Source organism: Pan paniscus, chromosome 19 (genome assembly GCF_029289425.2).
Source record: "Pan paniscus chromosome 19, NHGRI_mPanPan1-v2.0_pri, whole genome shotgun sequence".
Lineage (NCBI taxonomy): Eukaryota > Metazoa > Chordata > Mammalia > Primates > Hominidae > Pan > Pan paniscus.
This window is the reverse complement of record NC_073268.2, coordinates 98,219,514-98,245,089: the sequence shown is the minus strand read 5'-3', so window position 1 is coordinate 98,245,089 and position 25,576 is coordinate 98,219,514. Positions and strand designations below refer to the sequence as shown.

The 25,576-nt window shown below is 55.5% G+C and overlaps 3 protein-coding genes across 4 annotated transcripts in view; 2 read left to right on the top strand and 1 right to left on the bottom strand.

Moving 5' to 3' along the window:
* The first annotated feature begins 2,399 nt into the window (after positions 1-2,399).
* On the top strand, positions 2,400-8,521 carry PDE6G (phosphodiesterase 6G). Its single transcript, XM_003831118.6, has 4 exons — positions 2,400-2,581; positions 5,713-5,917; positions 7,303-7,343; positions 7,839-8,521. Exons 1-4 carry the CDS (start codon positions 2,476-2,478, stop codon positions 7,913-7,915), a joined length of 429 nt encoding a protein of 142 aa, XP_003831166.5. The 5' UTR covers positions 2,400-2,475; the 3' UTR covers positions 7,916-8,521.
* Positions 8,522-10,221: 1,700 nt separating this feature from the next.
* Positions 10,222-21,365, bottom strand: TSPAN10 (tetraspanin 10). The gene is made up of 4 exons (XM_034943115.3): positions 21,154-21,365; positions 16,194-16,335; positions 13,337-13,974; positions 10,222-11,070 (listed from the first exon to the last, which is right to left on the bottom strand). The coding sequence occupies exons 1-4, from the start codon at positions 21,159-21,161 to the stop codon at positions 10,677-10,679; spliced, it is 1,182 nt and encodes a 393-aa protein (XP_034799006.2). The 5' UTR covers positions 21,162-21,365; the 3' UTR covers positions 10,222-10,676.
* An 81-nt stretch (positions 21,366-21,446) lies between these two features.
* The window catches only part of NPLOC4 (NPL4 homolog, ubiquitin recognition factor), an 80,153-nt gene continuing 76,023 nt past the window's right edge, over positions 21,447-25,576 (top strand). The window contains exon 1 of one of the 2 annotated variants that reach the window (XM_034943113.3): positions 21,447-21,644. In XM_034943113.3, the coding sequence (XP_034799004.1) occupies positions 21,630-21,644 (15 nt within the window). In that variant the 5' untranslated portion in view covers positions 21,447-21,629. The remainder of the gene's footprint in view (positions 21,645-25,576) is intronic. The other variant, XM_034943112.3, reaches the window with a different exon arrangement.

Here is a 25,576-nt window from a genome sequence, read left to right as displayed (position 1 = left end):
TGGGGCTGAGTGAGGGATTGAGCCATGTGGGACAAGAGGTTTTTGACTTGTTCCATTTATTGCGGCATAACTTGAATCCAGCTGTCCTTTCTGGACTAGTGATTTTTGCCAGTCTCATGGCTAGAGTTTTACAATCAAGGCTATAGGGTCTTTGTTTAGGTCTATTTGGAGCTTTATGTATTTTCATGTGATTGTCTTTGTATATTGTCTGTGATACATGATACCAAAAAAGGAGTACTCATACATTTTATTTTATTTTACTATTTATATTTTTATTATTATTTTTTGAGACAGAGTCTCACTGTTGCCCAGGCTGGAGTGCAGTGGTGCAATCTCAGCTCACTGCAACCTCCACCTCCTGGGTTCAAGCGATTCTCCTGCCTCAGCCTCCTGAGTAACTGGGACTACAGGTGCATGCCACCACGCCCAGCTAATTTTTGTATTTTTAGTAGAGACAGGGTTTCACCATGTTGGCCAGGCTGGTCTCGAACTCCTGATCTCAAGTAATCCACCTGCCTCGGCCTCCCAAAGTGCTGGGATTACAGGCGTGAGCCACCATGCCCGTCCAGGTTTTATTTTTAATGTTTCGAAATTTTCATATTTCTTCAGAGATAGGGTCTCTCTGTCCCCCAGGCTGGAGTGGTTTGACCATGGCTCGCTGCAGCCTCGAGCTCCCAGGCTCAAGGGATCCTCCTGCCTCAGCCTCCCAAGTAGCTGGGTCTATAGAAGTGAGCCACTGTGGCCGGGCGCGGTGGCTCACACCTGTAATCCCAGCACTTCGGGAGGCCAAAGTGGGCAGATCACGAGGTCAGGAGATGGAGACCATCCTGGCTAACATGGTGAAACCCCGTCTCTACTAAAAATATTAAAAATTAGCTGGGCGTGGTGGTGGGAGCCTGTAATCCCAGCTACTCAGGAGGCCGAGGCAGGAGAATCACTCGAACTCAGGAGGCAGAGGTTGCAGTGAGCCGAGATCATGCCACTGCACTCCAGCCTGGGCAACACAGCGAGACTCTGTCTCAAAAATAAAATAATAAAATAAGAAGTGAGCCACTGCACCTAGCTAATTTTTTCTATTTTTTGTAGAGATGGGGGGGTCTTACTATGTTGTCCAGGCTGGTCTTGAACTCCTGGCCTCAAGTGATCCTCCTGCCTCAGCCTCCCAAAGCGCTGTTTGAGAGCCACTGCTCCCGGCCAAGTTATGGGTTTTTATTTATTTATTTATTTGAAACAGAATCTCGCTCTGTCGCCCAGGCTCTAGTGCGGTGGCGTGATCTTGGCTCACTGCAAGCTCCGCCTCCCGGGTTCACGCCATTCTCCTGCCTCAGCCTCCCAAGTAGCTGGGATTACAGGTACATGCCACCACGCCCGGCTAATTTTTTTGTATTTTTAGTAGAGTCGGGGTTTCACCATGTTAGCAAGGATGGTCTCGATCTCCTGACCTTGTGATCCACCTGCCTCAGCCTCCCAAAGTGCTGGGATTACAGGCATGAGCCACCACACCCGGCCTGAGTTATGGGTTTTTAAAGGTGCAGAGGCAGAGGTCACAGGCAAGTCATAAATCAGTACATGGAGGTTGTACACTGGTTTTGCCATAAATAGCAAGGAGATCTTGAAGCCAGGGACCACGGGTCATAGGTGGATTCAAAGGTTTTCTGATTTGGTGCAGAAGCAAATCTTTGTCTAAAACTTTGGGATCCGCAGGAAAGAATGTTAGCTCTGGGTTGTGGGCATGGCCTCCTTCAGGCCCCTCAGGAAGAAATTTAGGTAAGAGAAGGGTGGTCAGAGGCCAGTCCTCAGCTCCCGCTCATCTGAGGTCTGTGTGCCAGCACACCCCTTTGGTGGGAGTCCCTGTTTCTGGAAAACAACTGAGGGGCACCTGCTAAGATGGCATGGTTTGCTTCTATGGAGACTCTCGGGACTCTGGCTTCCATCTGTTGTTCTAAGCTCCTGTGACCTTCTTGTGACCTTCCTGTGGATCGGCTGCTCATTTCCTTCTCTGGGCTGGCTGGGGGCCTGGCTTGCCCTTGAAGGAACTCAACATTGTCCTTGCTTCTGTGCTTGGGAAGACCCACAGGCCCCTAAGCGGGGGGGTCCTTGTTTGGTTTCAGGAGCAGCAGGTGCAAAGGCCCTGGGGTGGGAGGGGCGAGATGTGAGGCCACAGCAGCGGGTGAGGGCCAGGCTGCAGAGGGTTTTGGGGACCATGAAGGTGGGCCCTTCAGAGATCAGGCGGGGTCAGGAAAGGCAGTAGGGAGGCCCAAGACAGCAGACGCTGTGGTTGCTTCCATCTGGAAGATGGGCAGCTGCAGGAGCCTGGCTGTTCAGGGTCACACTTCTCTCCCTGTCCTGGCCCCATCTGCTGGGTGTCCTTCCTTGGAGCCCTTGACAGCACCTGAGCCCCTCCTCCACATCCCCTGAACCTTGGTGGTTGTGCCCCCCCTCGGGGCCCAACAATCTCATTAGGGTGGCACTGAGATGCCTAATCAGCTCATGAAGCAGCGAGATAAAGGCCGGGGCTGGCACCCTGCGGAGGAAGGCCCAGCACTCACAGCACAGCCCCCTGAGACCCGCCCTGCACTTGGTGAGTAGTGGCCAACCCCACTGTCTTTCCTGGCAGCCACTTCCCCCAGTGAGTTAGTGGGGGTCTGCTCATCACCCAAGGGGCAGGGAGCTGACAGGCTTTTACCACCGTGGCTGGGGTCTGGGTCTGCAGAAGCCTACCCGCCACCCTGTTATTCAGAGGGGACTCCCAGCCAACCTCCTCCTCTGCTCCCCCATGGTAACCAGTGCTTCCACCATCCCCAGGCCAGTGATGGTCTGGGAACCTCAGGCCACATGGGCTCAGCTGACCTGAGTGGATGCCAATCACAGGCTGGGTCGGGCCAGGGCAGCGCAGGCAGCGGTTTCCACGTGGATGGCATCTGATGGTTGGAGCTCCATCAGGGCCCAGAGCTGCCCAGGACAGCCCATGTCCCAGGGCTGGGGAAGCAGCTGGACGGGGCCTGTGCTATCTAGGATATGAGGATTGGGTGCCATGGGATCTGAGAAGCTGGGACCACCGGGCTCCTGAGTGCTGGTTTTGCACAGGCTGGTGCTGGTCCCAGTCCCGGGCACAGAGGCTGAACCTTAGTGAGGGAAGGTGCCATGGCAGGGTCCACCCCAATCCCAGGTGCCCAGCACCCCTTGCAGAGCCCGCGTCCCCGAAATGGGCCACCTGCCCTTGCTTTCTGATCACTCTCACGCCTGAAGCTCAGCAAACAGCTGGTGGTAGCCCAGGGCTGGAGTCAGGAATCCCAGCCAAAAAGACCAGGGGCAGGAAAGGGGACCCCAAGAGGTGGTCCCTGGGGCATCCAGTGCGGGCAAGCAGCCCCTCCTGTCTGCGTCATGTGCCTCCTTCTAGAACTTTCCGGCAGCATGTGCAGCTGACAGCAGCTCGATGGGAGATTAGGAATTCCCCTCTGCTGTTAATAGGCTTAGGGGAAGCTGAACTGCCCTTGGCCCAGGTCACTGGGGCTTAGGGCATCTGGGGAGAGGCTGTAGGGAGAGGAGGAGGAGAGGCCGCCCTGTGCAGCAGTGCGGAGACACTGATCTCGTCCAGAGCGGCCGAGGCCCCTCAGCCATGCCACGCCATGCCAGGCGGGTGACCCTGCTCCCCGAGCTGACTCCAGACACAGAGAGGGCCTGGTGATTCCCCCAGCAGGGGGAACACATGCCCAGCACCCTCCGTCCCCGAGCCCCAGCTTGTCCCTCTATGAAGTGGGGTTGGGGAACGCAGGGCTTCACAGCTCAGCACCGAGTCTCTGAGACAGGCCCCTTTCCCAGGGGTGCCGTGCCTGGGGACCCTGCCCCCCATTTTGTGGGTCATTCTCCATCAGCACTGCGGGGTGCCCGTCATGGTGCTGAGGGGCTCAGGGATGCCTCCGTGAGTGGGTGAAGGGAACTGACAGCACCCCAACTGCAAAGCACAGACAAGAGGCAGAAAGCAATAAACCCATCAATAAGAATCAGAGGGGTTGGCCGGGCGCAGTGGCTCACGCCTGTAATCCCAGCACTTTGGGAGGCCAAGGTGGGTGGATCACGAGGTCAGGAGATCGAGACCATCCTGGCTAACATGGTGAAACTCCATCTCTACTAAAAAATACAAAAAAAAAAAAAATTAGCCGGGCGTGGTGTCGGGCGCCTGTAGTCCCAGCTACTGGGGAGGCTGAGGCAGGAGAATGGCGTGAACCCAGGAGGTGGAGCTTGCAGTGAGCTGAGATCGTGCCACTGCACTCCAGCCTGGGCGACAGAGCGAGACTCCGTCTAAAAAAAAAAAAAAAAAAAAGGTGAGATTCCAGCCACAGCTCTGGAATAGGATCCTAGGGGGCTACTTTGGCAGGTATTAAAACTTTTTTAGGCCGGGCGCGGTGGCTCATGCCTGTAATCCCTGCACTTTGGGAGGCCGAGGCGGGCGGATCACAAGGTCAGGAGTTCGAGGCCAGCCTGACCAAGATGGTGAAACCCCATCTGTACTAAAAACACAAAGAAAAATTAGCTGGGTGTGGTGGCGCATGCCTGTAATCTGAGCTACTCTGGAGGCTGAGGCAGGAGAATTACTTGAACCCGGGAGGCAGAAGTTGCAGTGAGCCAAGATCTCGCCACTGCACTCCAACCTCGGTGACAGAGCAAGACTCCGTCTCAAAAAAAAAAAAAAAGAAGAATCAGAGGGCAACAGCCCGGGAGACGCCCACCAGCCTGGAATCAGGGCTAACTCGACGCGTGATGAGAAGCGGCAAATCAGAACCTAAGGACACAGTGGCTGCAGGGCGGGGGTTCAGGGGAAGCCTCCCTGAGCGGGGACCTGAGATGGAGGCAGCCCACTAACCATCAGGAAAGGCAGCTCAGAGGCAGGCTCATCTGCTGGGCCTGGCAGGCCTATTCCCAGCAGGAGCCACAGAGGACTTTCAGCAGAGTAGCAGCTGGGCCAGGTGCGGTGGCTCACGCCTGTAATACCAGCACTTTGGGAGGCTGAGGCGGGTGGATCATGAGGTCAGGAGTTCGAGACAACCTCGTCAACATGGTGAAACCCCGTCTCTACTAAAAATGCAAAAATGCAAAAATTAGCCGGGCATGGTGGCAGACGCCGGTAATCCCAGCTGCTGGGGAGGCTGAGGCAGGAGAATCACTTGAACCCGGGAGGCGGAGGTTGCAGTGAGCCGAGATAGTGCCACTGCACTCCAGCCCAGGCAACAAGAGCAAAACTCTGTCTCAAAAACAAAACAAAACAAAAAAAACCCCAGAGTAGCAGTTAAATGCCGACTGGAGTCACGCTCCCCTGGGGTGGGGAACGCAGGGGAAGGGGCAGGAAGTTGTCAGTGGTCACCCACAGGGAGGTGGTGAGGACTCCAGGCTCAGGACCTGCCACAGGTTGGGAGGCTAGGTTTGCTGCGGATTGTGGGCCGGGGCGAGGGAGGCCAGGACAGGGGAGAGTCCGGAGCTGTGTGTGGCCAGCGTTGCAGGGGGGCATCCACTAGGCAAGGGGAATGGGAGTGTGCGGGTGGACCCAAGCAAAGCTGGCAGGCTGGTTACCCCAGGGCAGATTGCAGGGGCTGCTGTCTGGATGACGCTGGAGCTGGGGGGGCTGGGTCTCAGCCCCTCCACCGGTGGGTTGAGACCCCCCCAAGGGTTGGAAGCAGGAGGGCTGACTGGGACCCGGGCCTGGTCTGCCCCCAGACCGCAGCAGGAGGGAGTCCAGGAGCCAAGGTTGCCGCAGTGTCTCCGTCAGCCTCACCATGAACCTGGAACCGCCCAAGGCTGAGTTCCGGTCAGCCACCAGGGTGGCCGGGGGACCTGTCACCCCCAGGAAAGGGCCCCCTAAATTTAAGCAGCGACAGACCAGGCAGTTCAAGAGCAAGCCCCCAAAGAAAGGCGTTCAAGGGTAAGCAGAGCTGGGGGATGGGGCCTCTGAAAGGGAGGAGGCGGCCCTGAGGCTGCACAGGAAGGGGAGGGCGGGGCAGGGCCTGGGGCCACTACTCTGGGTGAGTGGTCCCAGCCTCACAGCTGGGGTAGGTGGGGCGGTGCCTGAGGGCCTGAGCAGGGATGGAGGAGGGGGAAGGGGAAATGGGGGCTCCTGTCACCCGCTCCAGATGCTACTGCCAACCATGCTTGAAAATACAGCCACTGCTGGCCAGGTGTGGTGGCTCACGTCTGTAATCCCAGTGCTTTGGGAGGCTGAGGTGGGCAGATCACCTGAGGTCGCGAGTTTGAGACCAGCCTGACAAACATGGAGAAACCCGTCTCTACTAAAAATACAAATTTAGCCAGGCATGGTGGTGCACGCCTGTAATCCCAGCTACTCAGGAGGCTGAGGCAGGAGAATCGCTTGAATCTGGGAGGCAGAGGTTGTGGTGAGCTGAGATCGCGCCATTGTACTCCAGCCTGGGCAACAAGAAGAACAAAACTCCGTCTCAAAAAAACAAAACGGCCGGGGGCGGTGGCTCATGCCTGTAATCCCAGCACTTTGGGAGGCCAAGGCGGGTGGATCACGAGGTCAGGAGATCGAGACCATTCTGGCTAAGAAGGTGAAACCCTGTCTCTACTAAAAAATACAAAAAATTAGCCGGGCGTGGTGGCAGGCGCCTGTAGTCCCAGCTACTCGGGAGGCTGAGGCAGGAGAATGGCGTGAACCCGGGAGGCAGAGCTTGCGGTGAGCCGAGATCACGCCACTGCACTCCAGCCTGGGCGACAGAGTGAGACTCCGTCTCAAATTAAAAAAAAAAATACAACCACTGCCACCCAGGGACAGCCATGGCACAATGCACCCAGGAGTGTCCACTCACACATGCGCACACACAGGCATCTCGCTCCCATCAGTGCACCGAGGAGTGTCCACTCACACGTGTGTGCACACACGGGCATGACACTCTTATGTGCGTGCACAAACACGCTCACACCTCCACATATGCACGTGAGGCACACTCACAGACAAGCCACTTTCACAAATCTACACTCAGACCATGCACCAACCACGCACCCCCTCTGTACTCCCCCAGGGCACGCACCTGCCCAGCATCCTGGGACTTGCACCTCCTTTTCTAGGCCTCAGCCCCATGATGCTCTGGGTAGCAGACTCACCCTGGGTCTGTGAAGGAAGCCTCCTCAGACGCACCAAGCCCTGGGAGGTTGGGGAGGAGGCGGGTCTCTGCCCACTGGGCTCCCAGCCAAACGCCTCATCTCCTAGGAAGGCTAGAGATGACCTCGGGCCTCAGGCTGACTGAGCCAGGGCTGGGCCCGGCCATGTCCCTGACTGCTCTGTCCTTGCAGGTTTGGGGACGACATCCCTGGAATGGAAGGCCTGGGAACAGGTATGACGGCTGCCAGTACCAACCCGAGGTCTGCCCAGGTCCCCCCAGGCACACCCAGCACGCCCGGGGCCCATTGCAGCCCACCTCGGCCCCCACCTCCCCTGCTTTTCAGTTAGGGACCCCCAGCCTGTCCATCACTTCTTCCCCCAACACTGAGCTCCAGATCCACTGGATCTAGAGGGTGGGGCTGTCCCCATTTGGGACACTTGCACCAGGTGAGGGGAGGGGTTTGGGAAAGAACAGAACCCCTCGCTGCCTCCTCCCCCTTCAGCAAGCCCCACCCTCCTCTGGTTCCCTCCCCTGGACCTGCTGCACCCACCCTCCTTCCCCCACAGCCAGTGTGTCCCCAGAGGAGGGCCCCACGCCAGCGTCTGCACGTCCCCACTCAGCACACTGTAGGGCTACACCTGGGCTGTGGGAAACAGGGCCACAGGGGATGGGGGGGGTCCCTGGGCCGTGGGATCCTCTCTGATCTGTGGCCCGTTTCTCCCACAGACATCACAGTCATCTGCCCTTGGGAGGCCTTCAACCACCTGGAGCTGCACGAGCTGGCCCAATATGGCATCATCTAGCACGAGGCCCTGCTGAGGTCCAGACCCTCCCCCTCCTGCCCACTGTGCTCTAAATCCTGCTCAGGATTCCTGTTGAGGAGATGCCTCCCTAGCCCAGATGGCACCTGGACACCAGGATGGGACTGCAACCTCAGGTCTCCCCCTACATATTAATAACAGTCACCAGGAGCCCACCACCTCCCTCTAGGATGCCCCCTCAGGGGCTGGCCAGGCCCTGCTCAACATCTGAAGACACAGGCCCACCCCTCAGTCCTGCCCACAGAGAGGCTTGGCCGGTCTCCACTCCCAGGGAGAATGGGAAGTGGACCCCAGCCCGGGAGCCTGCTGGACCCCAGATCGTCCCCTCCTCCCAGCTGGAAAGCTAGGGCAGGTCTCCCCAGAGTGCACCCCAGCCCCCTGTCCTGCCTGTAAGGGGATACAGAGAAGCTCCCCGTCTCTGCATCCCTTCCCAGGGGGGTGCCCTTGGTTTGGACATGCTGGGTAGCAGGACTCCAGGGCGTGCACGGTGAGCAGATGAGGCCCCAAGCTCATCACACCAGGGGGCCATCCTTCTCAATACAGCCCGCCCTTGCAGTCCCTATTTCAAAATAAAATTAGTGTGCCCTTGCCTGTCCGTGGCATATTTGTGCATGGGACAGGGCCTGTGGTGGGGTCACTTGAGCAGGAGCACATGGGGGAAGGGGTGGGCAGTGGGGCAGGAGGGGCTGGCCTGCCTGAGTGGGAAGACAGCCCTTGGGCTCACACTCTAACTGAGCCTTGCTGGTGGCCCCAAGACACGCAATGTCAGGCCATGGCTGGGTCAAGGCAGAAGGCCTTGGTGCACACCCAGGGGCCATAGTCAATGAAGCGTGCAGGTGGCTGGAACAGGCCACACAGAGAAGATGAGACTGGACATGGCTTACACCACACGCCGTGAGGCCGGAGCTCCTACTCCCACCTCACAAGAGAGAAACTGAGGCACAGTGACACTAGCAACTCCCCCAGAGCACCCAGCCAGCTCGTCCTTAGACAGTGCCCACTAAAACTGGCTGTATCTGGGCACAGTGGCTCATGCCTATAATCTCAGCATTTTAGGAGGCCAAGGCGGGAGGATCACTGCAGTCCAGGAGTTCAAGACCAGCCTGGGCAACATAACAAGACCATGTCTGTATTTGAAAATAAGAATAGGCTGGGCGCGGTGGCTCACGCCTATAATCCCAGCACTTTGGGAGGCCGAGGCAGGCAGATCACGAGGTCAGGAGATCGAGACCATGCTGGATAATGCGGTGAAACCCCGTCTCTACTAAAAATACAAAAAAAAAAAAGCCGGGCGTGGCGGCAGGCGCCTGTAGTCCCAGCTACTTGGGAGGCTGAGGCAGGAGAATGGCGTGAACCCAGGAGATGGAGTTTGCAGTGAGCCGAGATCGTGCCACTGCACTCCAGCCTGGGTGACAGAGCGAGACTCCGTCTCAAAAAATAAAACAAACAAACAAACAAACAGAAAATAACAATAATGAGGCTAGGCACTGTGGCTCACACCTGTAATCCCAGTACTTTGGGAGGCCAAAGTGGACAGATCATTTGAGCTCAGGAGTTCGAGACCAGCCTGACCAACATGGAGAAACCCTGTCTCTACTAAAAATACAAATTAGCCAGGCAGGCATGGTGGCCCATACCTGTAATCCCAGCTACTTGGGACGCTAAGGCAGGACAATCACTTGAACCCGGGAGGCAGAGGTTGTGGTGAGCCAAGATCGTGCCATTGCACTCCAGCCTGGGCAACAAGAGCGAAACTCCATCTCAAAAAATAAAAATAAAAAAATACAAAAAATTGTCTGGGCATGGTGGCGGGCCCCTGTAGTTCCAGCTACTCAGGAGGCTAAGGTGGGAGATTGCTTGAGCTAGGGAGGCGGAGGCTGCAGTGAGCTGAGACCCTGCCACTGCACTTCAGCCTGGGTGACAGAGCGAGACCCTGTCTCAAAACAAAACAACAAAAACAAACATGCCCATTTGTAACCAAGATCCCACTCCTGACACCACATCCAGGGGAAGCAAGAGCTCTGCAAGCTGGCCCAGCAGCAGGGGCCCTCACAGTAGCCCCCTGTTCACATGGACCAGTCCATTCGCAGCAAGGGCCAGATCTGACTCTGCACAGACCCTCTGGGATTCCGCTTATGTGAAAGCCCGAAACAGGCCCCGCTGGCCCTGGCAATGTAGTCACTGCAGGGCTGACTTGGGGTTGAGCGCGCCGCCAGGGGCTGGAACTCCCCGCTCGGACCTGTGGTGGTTCACGGTCTTCGATGGGTAAGAATTCCCCACGCTGCCTCTGAAGATTGGTTTCTTTACTGTATGAATGATACACCCAAATAAAACATTTACTATCTCCCCAAAAATGCACTCGGGAGGGAGAGGCCTGGACCTTAGCTCCACCATCACGAGCCCAGAAGGGGTGGCGGCCCCAGGGGAGGGAGGTGCCAGGAGGTGGGAACTGTGCGGCTGGGGTGGGAGTGGGGGCTCGGAGGTGAGGGTCAGCCCCGGGATTTCCTCCGGCCCCGCGTGCTCCTCCCGCCAGTCCCGTGGCTTCGCCGGGCGCCCTGCGTTGGGGGCTGGCATGGGGGACGCGGAGCGAGCGAAGTGAGCGAGCTGAGTAGGTCCTGCGGCGAAGTCACCCGAAGCCCGAGCGAAATCAGGCGGCGGCGGCGGCGCAGGCAGCGCTTTTTAGCCGGGCGGAGGCGCCCCCTGTATCCCTGTGCGTGGCGGTCTCGGACCTCGGGGCGTGCGCTCAGCCCCGGGCGGGTTTGGCAGCGGGCGGGGCGCCGGGGCTGGGGCTCTGGGGGCCAGCGCGGTCCTCCCCGCGCGCTCCGGGGCCGTACGCCGCCCCCCTGCGGGCAGCGAGGGCCCCGAGTAGCCGGACGGCCAGCAGGAGCTCCGCGCCCTGCAGCAGCACCACCGCGATTGCGTAGCCGCCCGAGGCCGCCAGGTTCGCGCGCAGCCACCGCCGGAGCGGCGGGCCGCAGCCCTCCAGGTACACCACTCTCTGAGCTGCGTCCGCATGCAGGCGCAGGACCCCGAAGCCGCACTGGTCGTTGACAGAGGCTCCATCTTCGCGGGGGTCGATGCAGCAGGAGGCGGGAAGGCTGCAGGCCTGCACCCCGGGGGAGCTGCAGTTAAAGTACCTGCAAGGCGCATGGAATCGTCAGTTCTGGCGGGGAGGGCCCGCTCTTCTGGGACCAGGCACAGAGGCGAATGTGGCCTACCCACCTTCACCCTTCCATGGCCACAGAGGCACATGCACACACGTGCATACGCCCTCATATTCGCACACACCTGCACACACGGACACACACAGCACCTGGCTCTCTATAACGTATCCCTGTGCACGGCAGTCCTCTGCGCTTGCAGGTAGGGGTGGTGGCTGTGTTGACTAGCAGGAGGATATTTTATGAGACGGTTGAAGGGGGAACAGACAAGCATTGATAAGAGGACCTCCCTCCGCAGAGGCTGCTGAGCTCATTGAGAAGGTAGAGTTGGAGCAGGGGAGGGTGGATGGAACTCTGGCAGAGGCTTCTGGAATGGTCCACAGGTCTTACTGGGAAGAGCAAGGGCTTGAGAGGCAGTACCCGGCAGTGACAGAAAGCAGGGGTGGGGGAGGAGCTCCCAGGGTAGCTAGGGAGTGTTGATCTCATCACAGCCCAGGTCAGGCAGTCCCCAGGTGCCCTAGGCATCCACTGATGTCTGGGGCTCTGCACACGGGCCCAGCAGACCTGCAGGCTCATCCCCATGCCCTCTCCACTCTAGAAGAGTATGCCCCACTTAGGCAGGGGATGGGGTCGAGGCCAGCAGCCGACGTGGCATCACGACACTCTAGGGGGGCTGCCACCAACCCAGTCACACGTGGCCAAAAACCAACCTATGTGGTGCTTTGCAGAGTCTGGAAGGACCCGCCTGTTAGCCACTGCTGGGTCCCAATGGCCAGTTTTCAGGGTCGCCTATGACTTCATCTCTTGTGTTCAGCTGCCCCTGGATACATGCACCAAGAAGGCTTGGGAGACAGAGTGCATATCGTCTGTCCTGGGTGTGGCATGGAGAGTAGGTGCTGCTTGGGGTGTGCATGCAGTGGGTATAGCTGATAAAACAGACAGCTACCCTCTTTGCAGTGAGCCAAGATTGAGCCACTGCACTCCAGCCTGGGCGAGAGGGAGACTCCATCTCAAACAAACAAACAAACAAACAAAAAGACAGCTACCCTTGAGCAGAATATAAGAAAATCCTGCACTGGCTCCTAAATGCACGGCGTTTAATGACACTCACGGTGGAGGGAAACTATGGAGTCAGATTCCAGAATAATGTCCTGAATTCACCTAAAAGTCATTTTCTTTTTTTTTTTTTTTGAGACAGAGTCTCCCTCAGTCGCCCAGGCTGGAGTACAGTGGGGCGATCTCGGCTCACTGCAAGCTCCGCCTCCCGGGTTCACGCCATTCTCCTGCCTCAGCCTCCTGAGTAGCTGGGACTATAGGCGCCCGCCACCACACCTGGCTAATTTTTTCTATTTTTTAGTAGAGACGGGGTTTCATCGTGTTAGCCAGGATGGTCTTGATCTCCTGACCTCGTGATCCGCCCGCCTTGGCCTTCCAAAGTGCTAGGATTACAGGCGTGAGCCACCGCGCCCGGCCTTTTTTTTTTTGAGATGGATTCTCACTCTGTTGCCCATGCTGGAGTGCAGTGGTGCTGTTTTGGCTGCAACCTCCACCTCCTGGATTCAAGTCATTCTCCTGCCTCGGCCTCCTGAGTAGCTGGGATTACAGGTGCCTGCCACCATGCCTGGCTAATTTTTGTATTTTTAGTAGAGATGGGGTTTCACCATGTTGGCCAGGCTGGTCTTGAACTCCTGACTTCAGGTGATCCGCCTACCTCAGCCTCCCAAAGTGCTGGGATTACAGGTGTGAGTCATCGTGCCCAGCAGAAAAATGACTTTCTAAGTTTGTGGGCTCAGCTTCTCAACTAAGCTCCTGGGTAGTCCTCCTGGCCCTGGCGGGGGGAACAGAGTCACGTTGCACGTTGTGGGGGCCGCAGGGCTGATTGGGGCCCTGAGCCCATGGAACAAGGAGAGGCAAGCACCCCTATACCTTGTGTGCATGACAAGTGTGTGTATGAACATGTTTGAGTGTGAGTGTGTGCCTGAGTGTGAGGCTGTTTTGTGTGTGCACGAGAACATGTTCATGTCAGTGTAGAGGAGTGTGTAGGTGTGTGTCCACACACGTGAAACCTGTGAGCACAAGACGTGCCAGTGTGGATATGCGTGTACATGTGGGTATACGTGTGCATGCATGTGGGCATGCACGAATGAGTATGTACGTGTGAGTGACTGTGTGTACACGCACAAGGGTGTGTGGCCTCTGCGACCCTGTGGTGGCCCTGTCCCTCGCCCACTCCAAGACTCACAGGTTCTGCTGCCAGTCCTGGTAGGAGGCAGCTCCGCAGCACCTCAGCCCGAGCTGGACTTGGTCGAGGAGGAAGCGCAGGTCTGGGTCGTCCTGGTAGTGGGCGATGGCCACACGCAGGGTGTGCTCCAGGCTGTCTTGCAGCGGGCCCCAGAGGGCCACCACCAGGGCCCCCGCCACGGCCTCAAGCACCAGGAAGGCAAGGATGCCCCCGGAGAAGCCACGTAACAGGCAGGTGTTCTCACAGAGGGCGCCCAGGCAGCCAGCCAGGCTCACTGCGCTGACCACCAGCCCTCCCAGTGCCAGCCCCAGCATGGGGTCTGCGGGCAGGGGCCCCCCCAGATCACTTCCCAGAGACCCCTTGACAGCCAGGCCCCAGAGCCCGATGGCCAGGGCCAGCAGCCCCAGCAGGGAGAAGGGGAAGTTGGAGAGGAAGATCAGATACTTGACGCAGTTGCTCCCTGGGGAGAGGGAAGGGGCTGGTCCTTTCCTGGGGGTGCCACTCAAGGCCTGGTGCTTGGTCTCCGGGGGACAGCAGCTGCAGCCCCAGGCCTCCGCCTGGTCCTCCCTGGGCACTGGACCTAGGCAGCCTGAGGTGAGTGGACTGTGCACAGATAGGGGCTTCTGGCCTGCAGTTTCCTGCAGAGGGAAGAGGAACAGGGTGAGACCGCATTCACCCAGACTCTGTGACAACTGGTGAGGGGTCAGGGAAGAGCATGGTGGCAGAGCCTTCGAGGGATGGGAGGATGCCGGATGGCGGAGGGCAGCACTGGAGCTCAGAGATGCGGACAGCCAGGGGCAGGGGGCCCTCAGGGCCGTCCCGCTCGGTTGAGCAGCAGAAGGGGCAGTGAGGGTCCCAGCTCTGGTGGGACCCCACCTTTAGAACAGGGTGATGAGCAGAGCCTGAAAGGCTGTGGTGAAGACCAAGCAGGGCGGTGCTCAGTGAACACACCCACTCCCTCCTGGTCCTATGCGTGGGTGTCTGCGGCCTCCCCGGGTCAGGGTCGCCCTGGCTTTCCCGCAGCACACAGGCGGGGCTGCGTCCCCAGAGTTTGAAACAGCGTCTGCGTGGATCAGTCTGTGTGTGCCTGCAGCATGGAACTTGTGTAGAGGGGCTTCCTCACCAGCCACAGGGGCTGGCCCACATGGCTGCCCTTTTCTTTCCCCTCTGAAACCAGTCCTCACATCCCAGCACCCATTCTTCAGCCCCACCAACAGCCCGCACTGAGTGTGGACATGGCACTGGGCCCTGCTGCCGAGGACAGGACAGTGCCCTGCCCAACAGGCTCCCAGGACAGGGAGGAGGGTGCCCAAGAGCCCAGGGAGACCGTCTGGGGGCTGCAGGGCCTTCAGAGGGGACCCCCTGGCCCACTGGCAGGAAAGGCCTGCTGGTCTCTCTCTGTGGGGGAAGAGGCAGCCCCGCAGGTGCCCAGTTCTGCCGGGAAGAGTTTTTTAAAAAAGGAGAATAAGAAGCTATGGCCGGGCTGGATGTTGTGGCTCACGCCTGTCATCCCAGCACTTTGGGAGGCTGAGGTGGGTGGGTCACCTGAGGTCGGGAATTCGAGACCAGCCTGACCAACGTGGAGAAACCTCATCTCTACTAAAAAAAAAAAAAAAAAAAAAATTAGCCGGGCGTGGTGGCACACACCTGTAATCCCAGCTACTTGGGAGGCTGAAGCAGGAGAATCGCTTGAACCCAGGAGGTGGAGGTTGCACGAGCAGGAGGCAGAGGTTGCATGAGCAGAGATCGCGTGACTGCACTCCAGCCTGGGTGACAGAGCGAGACTCCATCTCAAAAAATAAATAAATAATAAAAAGCAGCCATGGCTGTGTGCTGGGCAAGGATCCCATTCCAATCCTGTTTCACCAGGAAGAAGCTGATCGCAGCGTCAGGCTCTCAGCTCACTGCAGCCTCAAACTCCTGGGCTCAAGCCATCCTTCCTCCTCAGCCTCCTGAGTAGCTGGGACTACAGGCACTGCCACCATGTCCCGGTAATTTTTTAAAATTATTTTTTGTAGGCCGGGCACGGTGGCTCATTCCTGTAATCCCAGCACTTTGGGAGGCTGAGGCCGGTGGATCACGAGGTCAGGAGATCGAGACCATCCTAGCCAACATGGTAAAACCCTGTCTCGACTAAAAAAAATTAGTTGGGTGTGGTGGCATGTGCCTGTAATCCCAGCTACTCAGCAGGCTGAGGCATGTGAATTGCTTGAACCCAGGAGGGGGAGGTTGCAGTGAGCCGAGGTTGTGCCACTGCACTCCAGCCTGGTGACAGAGCGAGACTCCATCTAAATATATATATATATATATAATATTTTGTAGAGACAGGGTCTCGCTACATTGCCCAAGCTGGTCTTGAACTCCTGGGCTCAGGCAATCTTCCCTCCTCAGCCTCCTAAAGTGCTGGGATTACAGGAGTGAGCCACTGTGCCCGGCCCCAGAGGAGGGTTATTTATCACCCCCAAGACCTCAACAAGTCACTAGAAGCAAAAGGACAGGCTGTCAGTGCCTGGTTGGCCAGACTGGGGCCAATGGGGGCCAGAGGCCGTTGGAGGCTGGCTGCAAGGGACATTTGCCTTCACCCCCTCCTGCACCCTGAGCCAAAGATTGCCCCCAAGGCCCTCAGGGAGATCCGGCAGATCCCTTGACCAGAGGCCAGCATGGGGCTGAGAGAACTGTGCAGTGGGGAAGGGGGAGGGGGCTGCCTAGAACCACCCCCTCAACCCAATCTCAGCATTGAGGTGTGGGGTGGCACCAGGGGCAGGGGTGGGTTTGAACCCAGCCCAGGGACTTCCCTTAGGACTTCAGGGCTGGGGACATCTCCAACCTCGGGGCAAGGCCACTTGGCACGGCTCACCTGGGACAGTAAGGGGCTCCTCTCCCCCTCCTCCATCCTTGACGCTGGAACAGAAAGCCCCCAGCACAGGCGCCGGGAGAGGTTCGCTGGCTCCTCTGTGGCTGGGCTGCTGGGCTGGTCCTGACTGCGGCCCTGGGCTAGTCTGTGAACAGTGCAGCCCTGGGCATGGGAATGGGGGAGGTGCGAGCCCCACCCAGATGCCGGAGTCACAGTTGAGTCATGTGAAGAATCACGTTTTAGAGCTTAAGGAGGCCTCTGCTTGTGGAGATATATTTCTCCCCAGCCCTGGCTCTGTGGGTCCCCTAAGCTCAGCGCAGGTGTGACTCAGGCAGGCATGTTTGGGTGCCAGCCTTGTGGCTCTCACTGCAGCCCCCCATGCGGACTTCAGCTCTGCAGGGTCAGCAGCCGCTCCATCAGCTCCCAACCAGGGAATCAGATCCTGGTAAATTGGTTCACAACCCCAATCCCAAGAGACCCATGGGCAGCCCCAGCGCCAATCTATCCCCCGGCTTGTTCACTGCACGAATGAAACAGCGTCCCCCCACCAGATCACCTCCTTCCTTGTTTTTGTTTTTGTTTTTGAGACTGAGTTTCGCTCTTGTTGCCCAGGCTGGAGTGCAATGGCGCAATCTCGGCTCACTGCAACCTCGCCTCCCGGGACTACAGATGTACGCCACCTTGCCTCACTAATTTTTGAATTTTTTTGTAGAGACAGGGTCCTGCTGTGCTGCCCAGGCTGGTCTTGAACTCCTGGACTCAAGTGATTCTCCTGCCTTGGCCTTCCAAAGTGCTGGGATTACAGGCTGGAGCCACTGTGCCCGGACTCAGCCACCAACACTCTCAGCAGTCCAAAGAGGTGGTCTGGGTGGTGCAGCACAGCAGGCAATGTACCGATGGAGCAGGCAGAGGGTTTCAGGCGCGCGTGAGACGCCTGGGTGGGAGCACACCCGGCAAGTTTTAGGAGGAAAGGTCACCTGGCTGTGTGGGGCAAGCGGAGATGGGGGTGGGAGGGAGGTCCATGAGGTGACAGGGCTGGATCAGGTGAGGCCTTGAAGGCCACTCTGAGTCTTCAGATCTTCCTCGGAGAAGTGGGATGTGCTGCAGGTGGGAAGTCGGGGCGAGGACCAGAGCTGCAGGCTGAGCTTCTGGGCTCCAGCTTCCCTTCACCTCCCCAAAGGTGACAAACCCAACCTCATGGGCCCTGCAGCAGCTCCACGGCCAGGGTCACAGTCACAGGGACTGTCCACGGCCTCCATCTCAGTCTGTTCTAAGGATGGGTAACCTTTTTTTTTTTGAGACAAGAGTCTCGCTCTGTTGCTGAGGCTGGAATGCAGTGGCGCAATTTTGACTCACCGCAACCTCTGCCTCCTGGGTTCAAGCGATGCTCCTGCCTCGGCCTCCTGAGTAACTAGGATTGCAGGCGCCACACCTGACTGATTTTGTATTTTTAGTAGAGATGGGGTTTCACCATGTTGGCCAGTCTGGTCTCGACCTCCTGACCTCAAGTGATCTGCCCGCCTCCTCCTCCCAAAGTGCTGGGATTACAGGCGTGAGCCACCACGCCCGGCCAAAGTCTGGGTAATCTTTTAATGAAACGATCATCATCTACCACTGTTATGGCTGAATTGTGCCCCTTACATTCTTATGATAAAGTTCCAGCCCCCCGGACCTCAGAATGGGACTTGGAGACAGGGCCTTTAAAGGCCATTAGGGGCTGGGTGCGGTAGCTCACACCTGTAATCCCAGCACTTAGGGAGGCCCAGGCAGGCGGATCACGAGGTCAGGAGATTGAGACCAGCCTGGCCAACATAGTGAGACCCTGTCTCTACTAAAAGTACAAAAAATTAGCTGGGCATCGTGGCGCATGCCTGTAATCCCAGCTACTCGGGAGGCTGAGGCAGGGGAATTGCTGGGACCCAGGAGGCAGAGGTTGCAGTGAGCCGAGATGGTGCTGCTGCACTCCAGCCTGGTGACAGAGCAAGACTCCATCCCTAAATAAATAAATAAGTGCCATTAGCGTGGGCCCTAATCCAACATCCTTACAAGAAAATTGGGACACATGGTGGGACACATGGAGAGACACGAGGGATGTGTGCACAGAAGAAAAAACATGAGGTCTCGGGGAGAAGCTGCCATCGTCGAGCTAAGGAGAGAGGTATAAGAAGAAACCTGGCTGGGTACAGCGGCTTATGCCTGTAATCTAAGCACTTTGGGAGGCTGAGATGGGTGGATTGATTGAACCTAGTAGTAGTTAGAGACCAGCCTGGGCAACACAGCAAGATCCCGTCTCTACTAAAAATACAAAAAGTTAGCCAGGTGTGATTGTAAGCACTTGTGGTCCCAGCTACTCAGGAGGCTGAGGTGGGAGTATCATCTGAGCCTGGGAAGTCGGGGCTACAGTGAGCCACGATTGTGCCACTGCACTCCAGCCTCGGCAATGAGAGTGAGACCCCAGTCTTTTCTTTTTTTTTTTTTTTTGAGACGGAGTCTTGCTCTGTCGCCCAGGCTGGAGTACAGTGGGGCGATCTCGGCTCACTGCAAGCTCTGCCTCCCGGGTTCACGCCATTCTCCTGCCTCAGCTTCCCGAGTAGCTGGGACTACAGGCACCCGACACCACGCCCGGCTAATTTTTTTTTAATTTTTAATAGAGACAGGGTTTCACCGTATTAGCCAGGATGGTCTCGATCTCCTGACTTCGTGATCCACCTGCCTCGGCCTCTCAAAGTGCTGGGATTACAGGCGTGAGCCACCACGCCTGGCCAAGACCCCAGCCTTAAAAGAAAAAAAAAAGAAGAAAACAAAGGAGAAACCACGTCTACTGACACCTTGATCTGGGATTCTAACTTCCAGGACTGTTAGGAAGTAATTCCAGGCCGGGCATGGTGGCTCATGCCTATAATCCCAGCACTTTGGGAGGCTGAGGCGGGTGGATCACGAGGTCAGGAGATCGAGACCAGCCTTACCAACATGGTGAAACCCTGTCTCTACTAAAGATATAAAAATTAGCCAGGCGTGGTAGCGCACGCTTGTAATCTCAGCTACTCAGGAGGCTGAGGCAGGAGAATCGCTTGAACCCACGAGGCGGAGGTTGCAGTGAGCTGGGATTGCGCCATTGCACTCCAACCTGGGCGACAGAGGGAGATCCGACTCAAAAAAAAAAAAAGAAAAGTAATTCCAAACCACCACCCAGTCTGTGAGAGATTTTGTTATGTTATATTTTCTTATAACTGAGATAATTATTACAGTTAAAGAGATCGGACTTAACTGAACCCATCTTGCTTCTAACCTCCAAGCTGTCCTTGTTCATTCCTGGGTGTAGGCTGAAATAACTTCGGGAGGCGCTTAGTTTATAGTTTAGCTTTGAAACAAAGATGATAACAGCCCTTTGCAAAACAAACTCCCTTCCTACCTGGGGACAAGACTGCCTTTTCAGGACTAACAAATTAGCCATAAGATTAGAAATTATGGTTTAGGAGTCATGTAGCTGGAGGCTACAAGATTCTAAACCTCCCAAATTGCTTCTCAGGATAACATCACTATTAAAAAACAGATCAGTGCTTGAGATATTTTGCAGACTCTGCACTCCATGGATCAGCTGGCACCACCCAGATTGATAAACTGGCTCATATCTTGTGGCCCCCACCCAGGAACCGACTCAGCACAAGAGGACAGTTTTGACTCCCTATCATTTCACCTCTGACCCAACCAATCAACACTCCCTACTTTCTGACCCCATACCCACCAAATTATCCTTAAAACCGCGGATCCCCAGCCGGGCATGGTGGCTCACATCTATAGTCCCAGCACTTTGGGGAGGCCCAGGTGGGCAGATCACCTGAGGTCGGGAGTTCAAGACCAGCCTGACCAACATGGAGAAACTCCGTCTCTATGAAAAATACAAAATTAGCCAGGCATGGTAGTGTGCGCCTGTAGTCCCAGCTACCCGGGAGGCTGAGGCAGGAGAATCACTGGAACCCAGGAGGTGGAGGTTGCAGTGAGCCGAGATCACGCCACTGCACTCCAGTGTGGGTGACAGAGTGAGATTCGGACTCAAAAACAAAAAACAAAAAACAAAAAACTCTGATCCCTGAATTCTCAAGGACACTGATTTTTTTTGAGTAGTAATAAAACCTCAGTAACCTGTACAAGCTGGCTCTGTGTGAATTAAACTCTTTATTGCAATTCCCCTGTCTTGATAAAGTCTAGGCAGTGGGCAGGGACAATATGTTGGGTAGTTACAATGGCACCCTGAGCAAACTAATACAATTACTAACATAATTTAATCAATTAATGAAATTTAACATAGTTTAAAAAAACTGTCACGGTAATTGTGATGTTGTGAAATATGTATACATTTAGTCTTCCGGTTTCCTGGCATCCAACTCCAAAAATCCTTAGAATCTGTGATGTGATGTCTTTTTTTTTTTTTTTTTTGAGATGAAGTCTCACTCTGTTGCCCAGACTGGAGTGCAGTGGCACCAACTCGGTTCATTCTAACCTCCGCCTCTTCGCTTCAAGAGATTCTCCGGCCTCAGACTCCCGAGTAGGTGGGATTACAGGTGCCCGCCACCACGCCCAGTTAATTTTTGTATTTTTAGTAGAGATGGGGTTTCACCACGTTGGTCAGGCTGGTCTTGAACTCCTGACCTCAGGTGATCCACCTGCCTCGGCCTCCCAAAGTGCTGGGATTACAGGCGTGAGCCACCGCGTATGGCCTAATTTTGTATTTTGAGTAGAGACGGGGTTTCACCATTTTGGCCAGGCTGGTCTCGAACTTTTGACCTCAGGTGATCCGTCCACCTTGGCTTCCCAAAATGCTGGGATTACAGGTATGAGCCACCGCGCCCGGCCTGAAATGCAGTTTAAACTCATTTGTTTTTCTTATGTTAAATTTAAAAAATACTTAAAAAAAACACATGAAGGTGTGATCCTGCCTTCCTGAAATTGTTTCTCTACTTACCTGCGCATGGAGAGAAGATTGGAATGCTGTTTCCCCAATTATAATACGCTATAATACGCAGCAGTAGTTATTTTTGGGTGAGACTTCGGATGCTCGCCTTTGCTTCCTTTTTGGACTTTCCTGTGCCGCTAGGGTTTCCGAGGACGAGCATAAGTAATCTCAGGCGCATCTTTCCAAAATCCCCACCTCCAGTTGCAGGGATGGCGGGGGCGGGTCAGCGGCGCCGCCCTGCGCATGCGTTGAGCCGTTGGTGGGGCCGGAACCTGGTTTCCCGGCCTCGCGCCCGAGGGGAGCGTATTGAGCGAGGCACCGGGACGTCGGCGGCTGGCGGAGCCGGGCGGGCGAAGCTGGAGCGGCGGTGGCGGCGGCGTAGGGAGGCCGGGGCCGGGGCTGAGGCCGCGGCCGGGTCTGCGAGGCCCTTGGGGCGGCAGGCGGCGGCGGCCCGGGGCTCGAGCCCGGAGGCAGGAGCAGCCGCCATGGCCGAGAGCATCGTGAGTGCGGCGGCCGGGCGGGAGCGGGGACGCCGGGATGAGGCAGCAGATTTGCCGGCCTCGGCCTGTGGGGGAGGCGGGCCTGCCGGTGCCGCGACTCGGACCCTTTCCCTTCTCTCGCCAGGGCTTTCTCTGTAGTGGCTGGGCCCCTCTCGGGGACTTTCACCCCCCTCGGCTGCTTCCCGTCCCTGTCCCTCCCCGGAGGACTTACGACCCCGGTTGCCCGCCCTGGGCAGGGAAAGGCCGAGCCTTTCTAAGCAGGGAGAATGGATTGTGGCGAAGAGAAACCGCCCTCCTTCCCCACCCGTTTCCCGGCTCCAGGAGACTTCCTGGTCTAATTCCAGGGACTCCCAGCCAGTCCTGCCCCTCTCAGAGCCAGGGACACCTCTTATCCTAATCTCCCTCTGATTCTCTCCTCCTGCTCTCCCCCTTCCCAGCAAGTGCCTTGTCATGAGTCACTAAGGAGAGCAGCTCTGCAGACGGGGACGTTACAGAGCTCCCTCCCCACCAGAAGACCTGGGAAAATGAAAACACAGTAACTTGCCGGCTTTGCTCCTTGCTTGGAAGGACAACTTGACAATTCCTCTTTAAAAGGAATGTTGTAAATGATGTTGATTTCACTTTTTACCTGAAATTGTCGGCCCGGCGTAGTGGCTCACGCCTGTGATGTCAGCACTTTGGGAGGCCGAGGCGGGTGGATCACCTGGGGTCAGGAGTTCGAGACCATCCTGGCCAACATGGCAAAATCTTGTCTCTACTAAAAATACAAAAAATTAGCCGGGCGTCATGGCGCACTGTAATCCCAGGTACTTAGGAGGCTGAGGCAGGAGAATTGCTTGAACCCGGGAGGTGGAGGTTACAGTGAGCTGAGATCCCTCCATGGCACTCCAGCCTGGGCTATAGAGCGAGACTGCGTCTCAAAAAAAAAAAAAAAAAAAAATTGTCACACACTCCGCCTTAACGTAAAAAATATCAGTGACAAATCAGAGAAAACCAGTCCCTCGTTAAGTTGTGAGAAGTTTCTCCCCAAAAGTAAATGTGATGGGAAAAAAACTAACTGACCATTGGACAGGAGCATTTTGGTTAATATTAAGGAAGATTTGGGATTTCTGGCGGAAGCTTAGCAGTATTGGGTGAAGAGTAATGTTCATACTGTAGCATTGTGACAATCTCTGCAGTTTTGCCAGGTGTTGTCTAGAATAGGTCTCCAGGCCCCGCGCGGTGACTCACACCTGTAATCCCAGCACTTCGGGAAGCCCAGGTGGGTGGATCACCTGAGGTCAGGAGTTCAAGACCAGCCTGGACAACATAGTGAGCCTAGGTGGCGTCACTGGACTCCACCCTGGGCGACAGAATGAGACTGTCTCACACACACAAACAAATGGGTCTCCAGGAGAACCGAGCACTTATGTGCAAGGCTTTTCTCTGGTGGTTCCATCATCTCTCCAGTCAGGGGCCCTCTTGGTGCCTCCATGTTTCCCAACCTGGAGATGAGTGGAATGAATATATGGCCCAGGAGAAACTTAGGAAACGTCGACTCCTTTTTTTTTTTTTTTTTTTTTTACCTTATTTTATTTTTTTGAGATGGAGTCTCACTCTGTCGCCCAGGCTGGAGTTCAGTGGTGCGATCTCTGCTTACTGCAACCTCCGCCTCTTGGGTTCAAGAAATTCTCCTGCCTCAGCCGAGTAGCTGGGGTTGCAGGTGCTCGCCAACACGCATGGCTGATTTCTTTTTTATTTTTAGTGGTGATGGGGTTTCACCGTGTTGGCCAGGTTGATCTCGAACTTCTGACCTCGTGATCCGCCCGCCTTGGCATACCAAAATGCTGGGATTGCAGGCATAAGCCACCGCACCTGGCCTTTAAATCTTTTTAATTAAAAAAAATTTTTTATAGAGATGAGGTCTTTACTATGTTGCACAGGCTGGTCTCTGAGCTCGAGAGATCCTCCTACCTTGGGGTCCCAAAATTGCTAGTATTACAGCCCTGAGCTACCATGCCCGGCCAAGAAACCTTTGACTCCTTTGAAAAATAAAATGTGGCCATGCAGTGGCTCACGCCTGTAATCCCAGCACTTTGGGAGGCCGAGGCGGGCGGATCACGAGGTCAGGAGTTCAAGACTGGCCTGACCAACATGGTGAAACCCTGTCTCTACTAAAAATAAAAAATTAGCCGGGTGTGGTGGCATGCACCTGTTATCCCAGCTACTCTGGAGGTTGAGGGAGGGGAATCGCTCAAACCCGGGAGGTGGAGGTTGCAGTGAGCCCAGATTGCGCCACTGCACTCCAGCCTGGGCGACAGAGCAAGACTGTCTCAAAAAAAAAAAAAAAAGTGTTAATCATTGGTGACTTTGCCTAGAAATAGGTTAGGAATTAGCACTGAAACCTTCTTTCAAACTACCTTTGTACTTTTAACTGAGTTAAAATAACCATTGAGAAGTGAAAAGTGTTTCAGACAAGGCCATTTTTTTTTCCCACTAGTGTATAAGGCTAGGCTCTCATTGACAGCATTGGATCTCGTTGAATGTCTCAGATTGTGAGGAATTAAAACACTTCTTTTGAAATTGATTTAAAAAGTTATTTTGAATTTAAGGAAGAGATCTTTTGAAAAGTTTCTCGGCTGGGCATGGTGGCTCACACCTGTAATCCCAGCACTTTGAGAGGCCGAGGCAGGTGAATAATGAGGTCAGGAGTTGAGACCAGCCTGGCCGACATGGTGAAACCACGTCTTTACTAAAAATACAAAAATTAGGGCGTGGCGGCTCACGTTTGTAATCCCAGCACTTTGGGAGGCCGAGGCAGGTGGATTGCCTGAGCTCAGGAGTTTGAGACCAGCCTGGGCAACACGGTGAAACCCCACGTCTACTAAAAAAAAAAAATACAAAAAATTAACCGGGCGTGGTGGCGTGCACCTGTAGTCCCAGCCACTCAGGAGGCTGAGGCAGAAAAGTTAGAACCTGGGAGGCGGAGATTGCAGTGAGCCGAGATCGCACCACTGCACTCCAGCCTGGGTGACAGAGTGAGACTCTTAAAAAAAAAAAAAAAAAAAAAAAAATTAGCTGGGCGCGGTGGCGGGCGCCTATAATCCCAGCTACTTGGGAGGCTGAGGCAGGAGAATTGCTTGAACTCGGCAGGCAAAGGTTGCAGTGAACCGAGATCGCGCCATCGCACTCCCACTCCGGGTGACAGAGCAAGACTCTGTCTTGGGGGGGAGAAAAGAGTTTCTGTGGGTTTAACTGTATCTCACCAGTTCTTCAACTTCCCCAAGAAGCGTTCTAGTCTTATTTTCTTATAAATAGGGAAACTTAAGTTACCAAGAGGCTGTGTGTTCATGTTGTCAGGTCTGTCTCTTCCTGTGTATTTCATTTTGTAGTCTGTGTCAGAGGCTAGGCCAGAACTTTCCATCGTACAAATTATGTTTGTCTCTTGTTAAATACTGGAGTTGGCCTTGGAAACCTGGACTCCCATCTTCTGTGGTAGAGGATCAAGTAGGATGACTTCTTCACCTTAGAATTCTGCAGCCTGAACCATTTAGCTCTGTAAAGAATGGCGGTAACATGCTCTTGTTCCAGAATCATCGTTTGAAGGAACATTCACATGTTCCCCTTCATTAGAACAGAGCTTTCCTTTTTAAGATAGCTAAGTGTTGGCAGACAGATTTTAGAAACAAATAAGTGGAAGTATTTACCTAATGCTATATATTGTGAAAACGTTTTTCTGGGGTATTGAATCTAGAATGAAGTATACTAGACGTTAGAAGTATAAAGAATTGTATTTCTTTTTTTTTTTTTTTTGAGACGGAGTCTTGCTCTGTCGCCCAGGCTGGAGTGCAGTGGCGCGATCTGCTCACCACAAGCTCTGCCTCCTGGGTTCACGCCATTCTCCTACCTCAGCCTCCCAAGTAGCTGGGACTACAGGCGCCCTCCACCATGCC

Coding starts and splice junctions, on each gene's coding strand:
- PDE6G (XM_003831118.6), top strand. CDS start 2,476: ATGCCTAATCAGCTCATGAAGCAGCGAGATAAAGGCCGGGGCTGGCAC. Junction 2,582..5,712: donor TGAGACCCGCCCTGCACTTG/GTGAGTAGTGGC, acceptor GTCTGCCCCCAG/ACCGCAGCAGGAGGGAGTCC. Junction 5,918..7,302: donor CCAAAGAAAGGCGTTCAAGG/GTAAGCAGAGCT, acceptor CTGTCCTTGCAG/GTTTGGGGACGACATCCCTG.
- TSPAN10 (XM_034943115.3), bottom strand. Junction 13,975..16,193: donor GGAGCCCCTTACTGTCCCAG/GTGAGCCGTGCC, acceptor TTCCCTCTGCAG/GAAACTGCAGGCCAGAAGCC. Junction 11,071..13,336: donor CAGGACTGGCAGCAGAACCT/GTGAGTCTTGGA, acceptor TGCGCCTTGCAG/GTACTTTAACTGCAGCTCCC.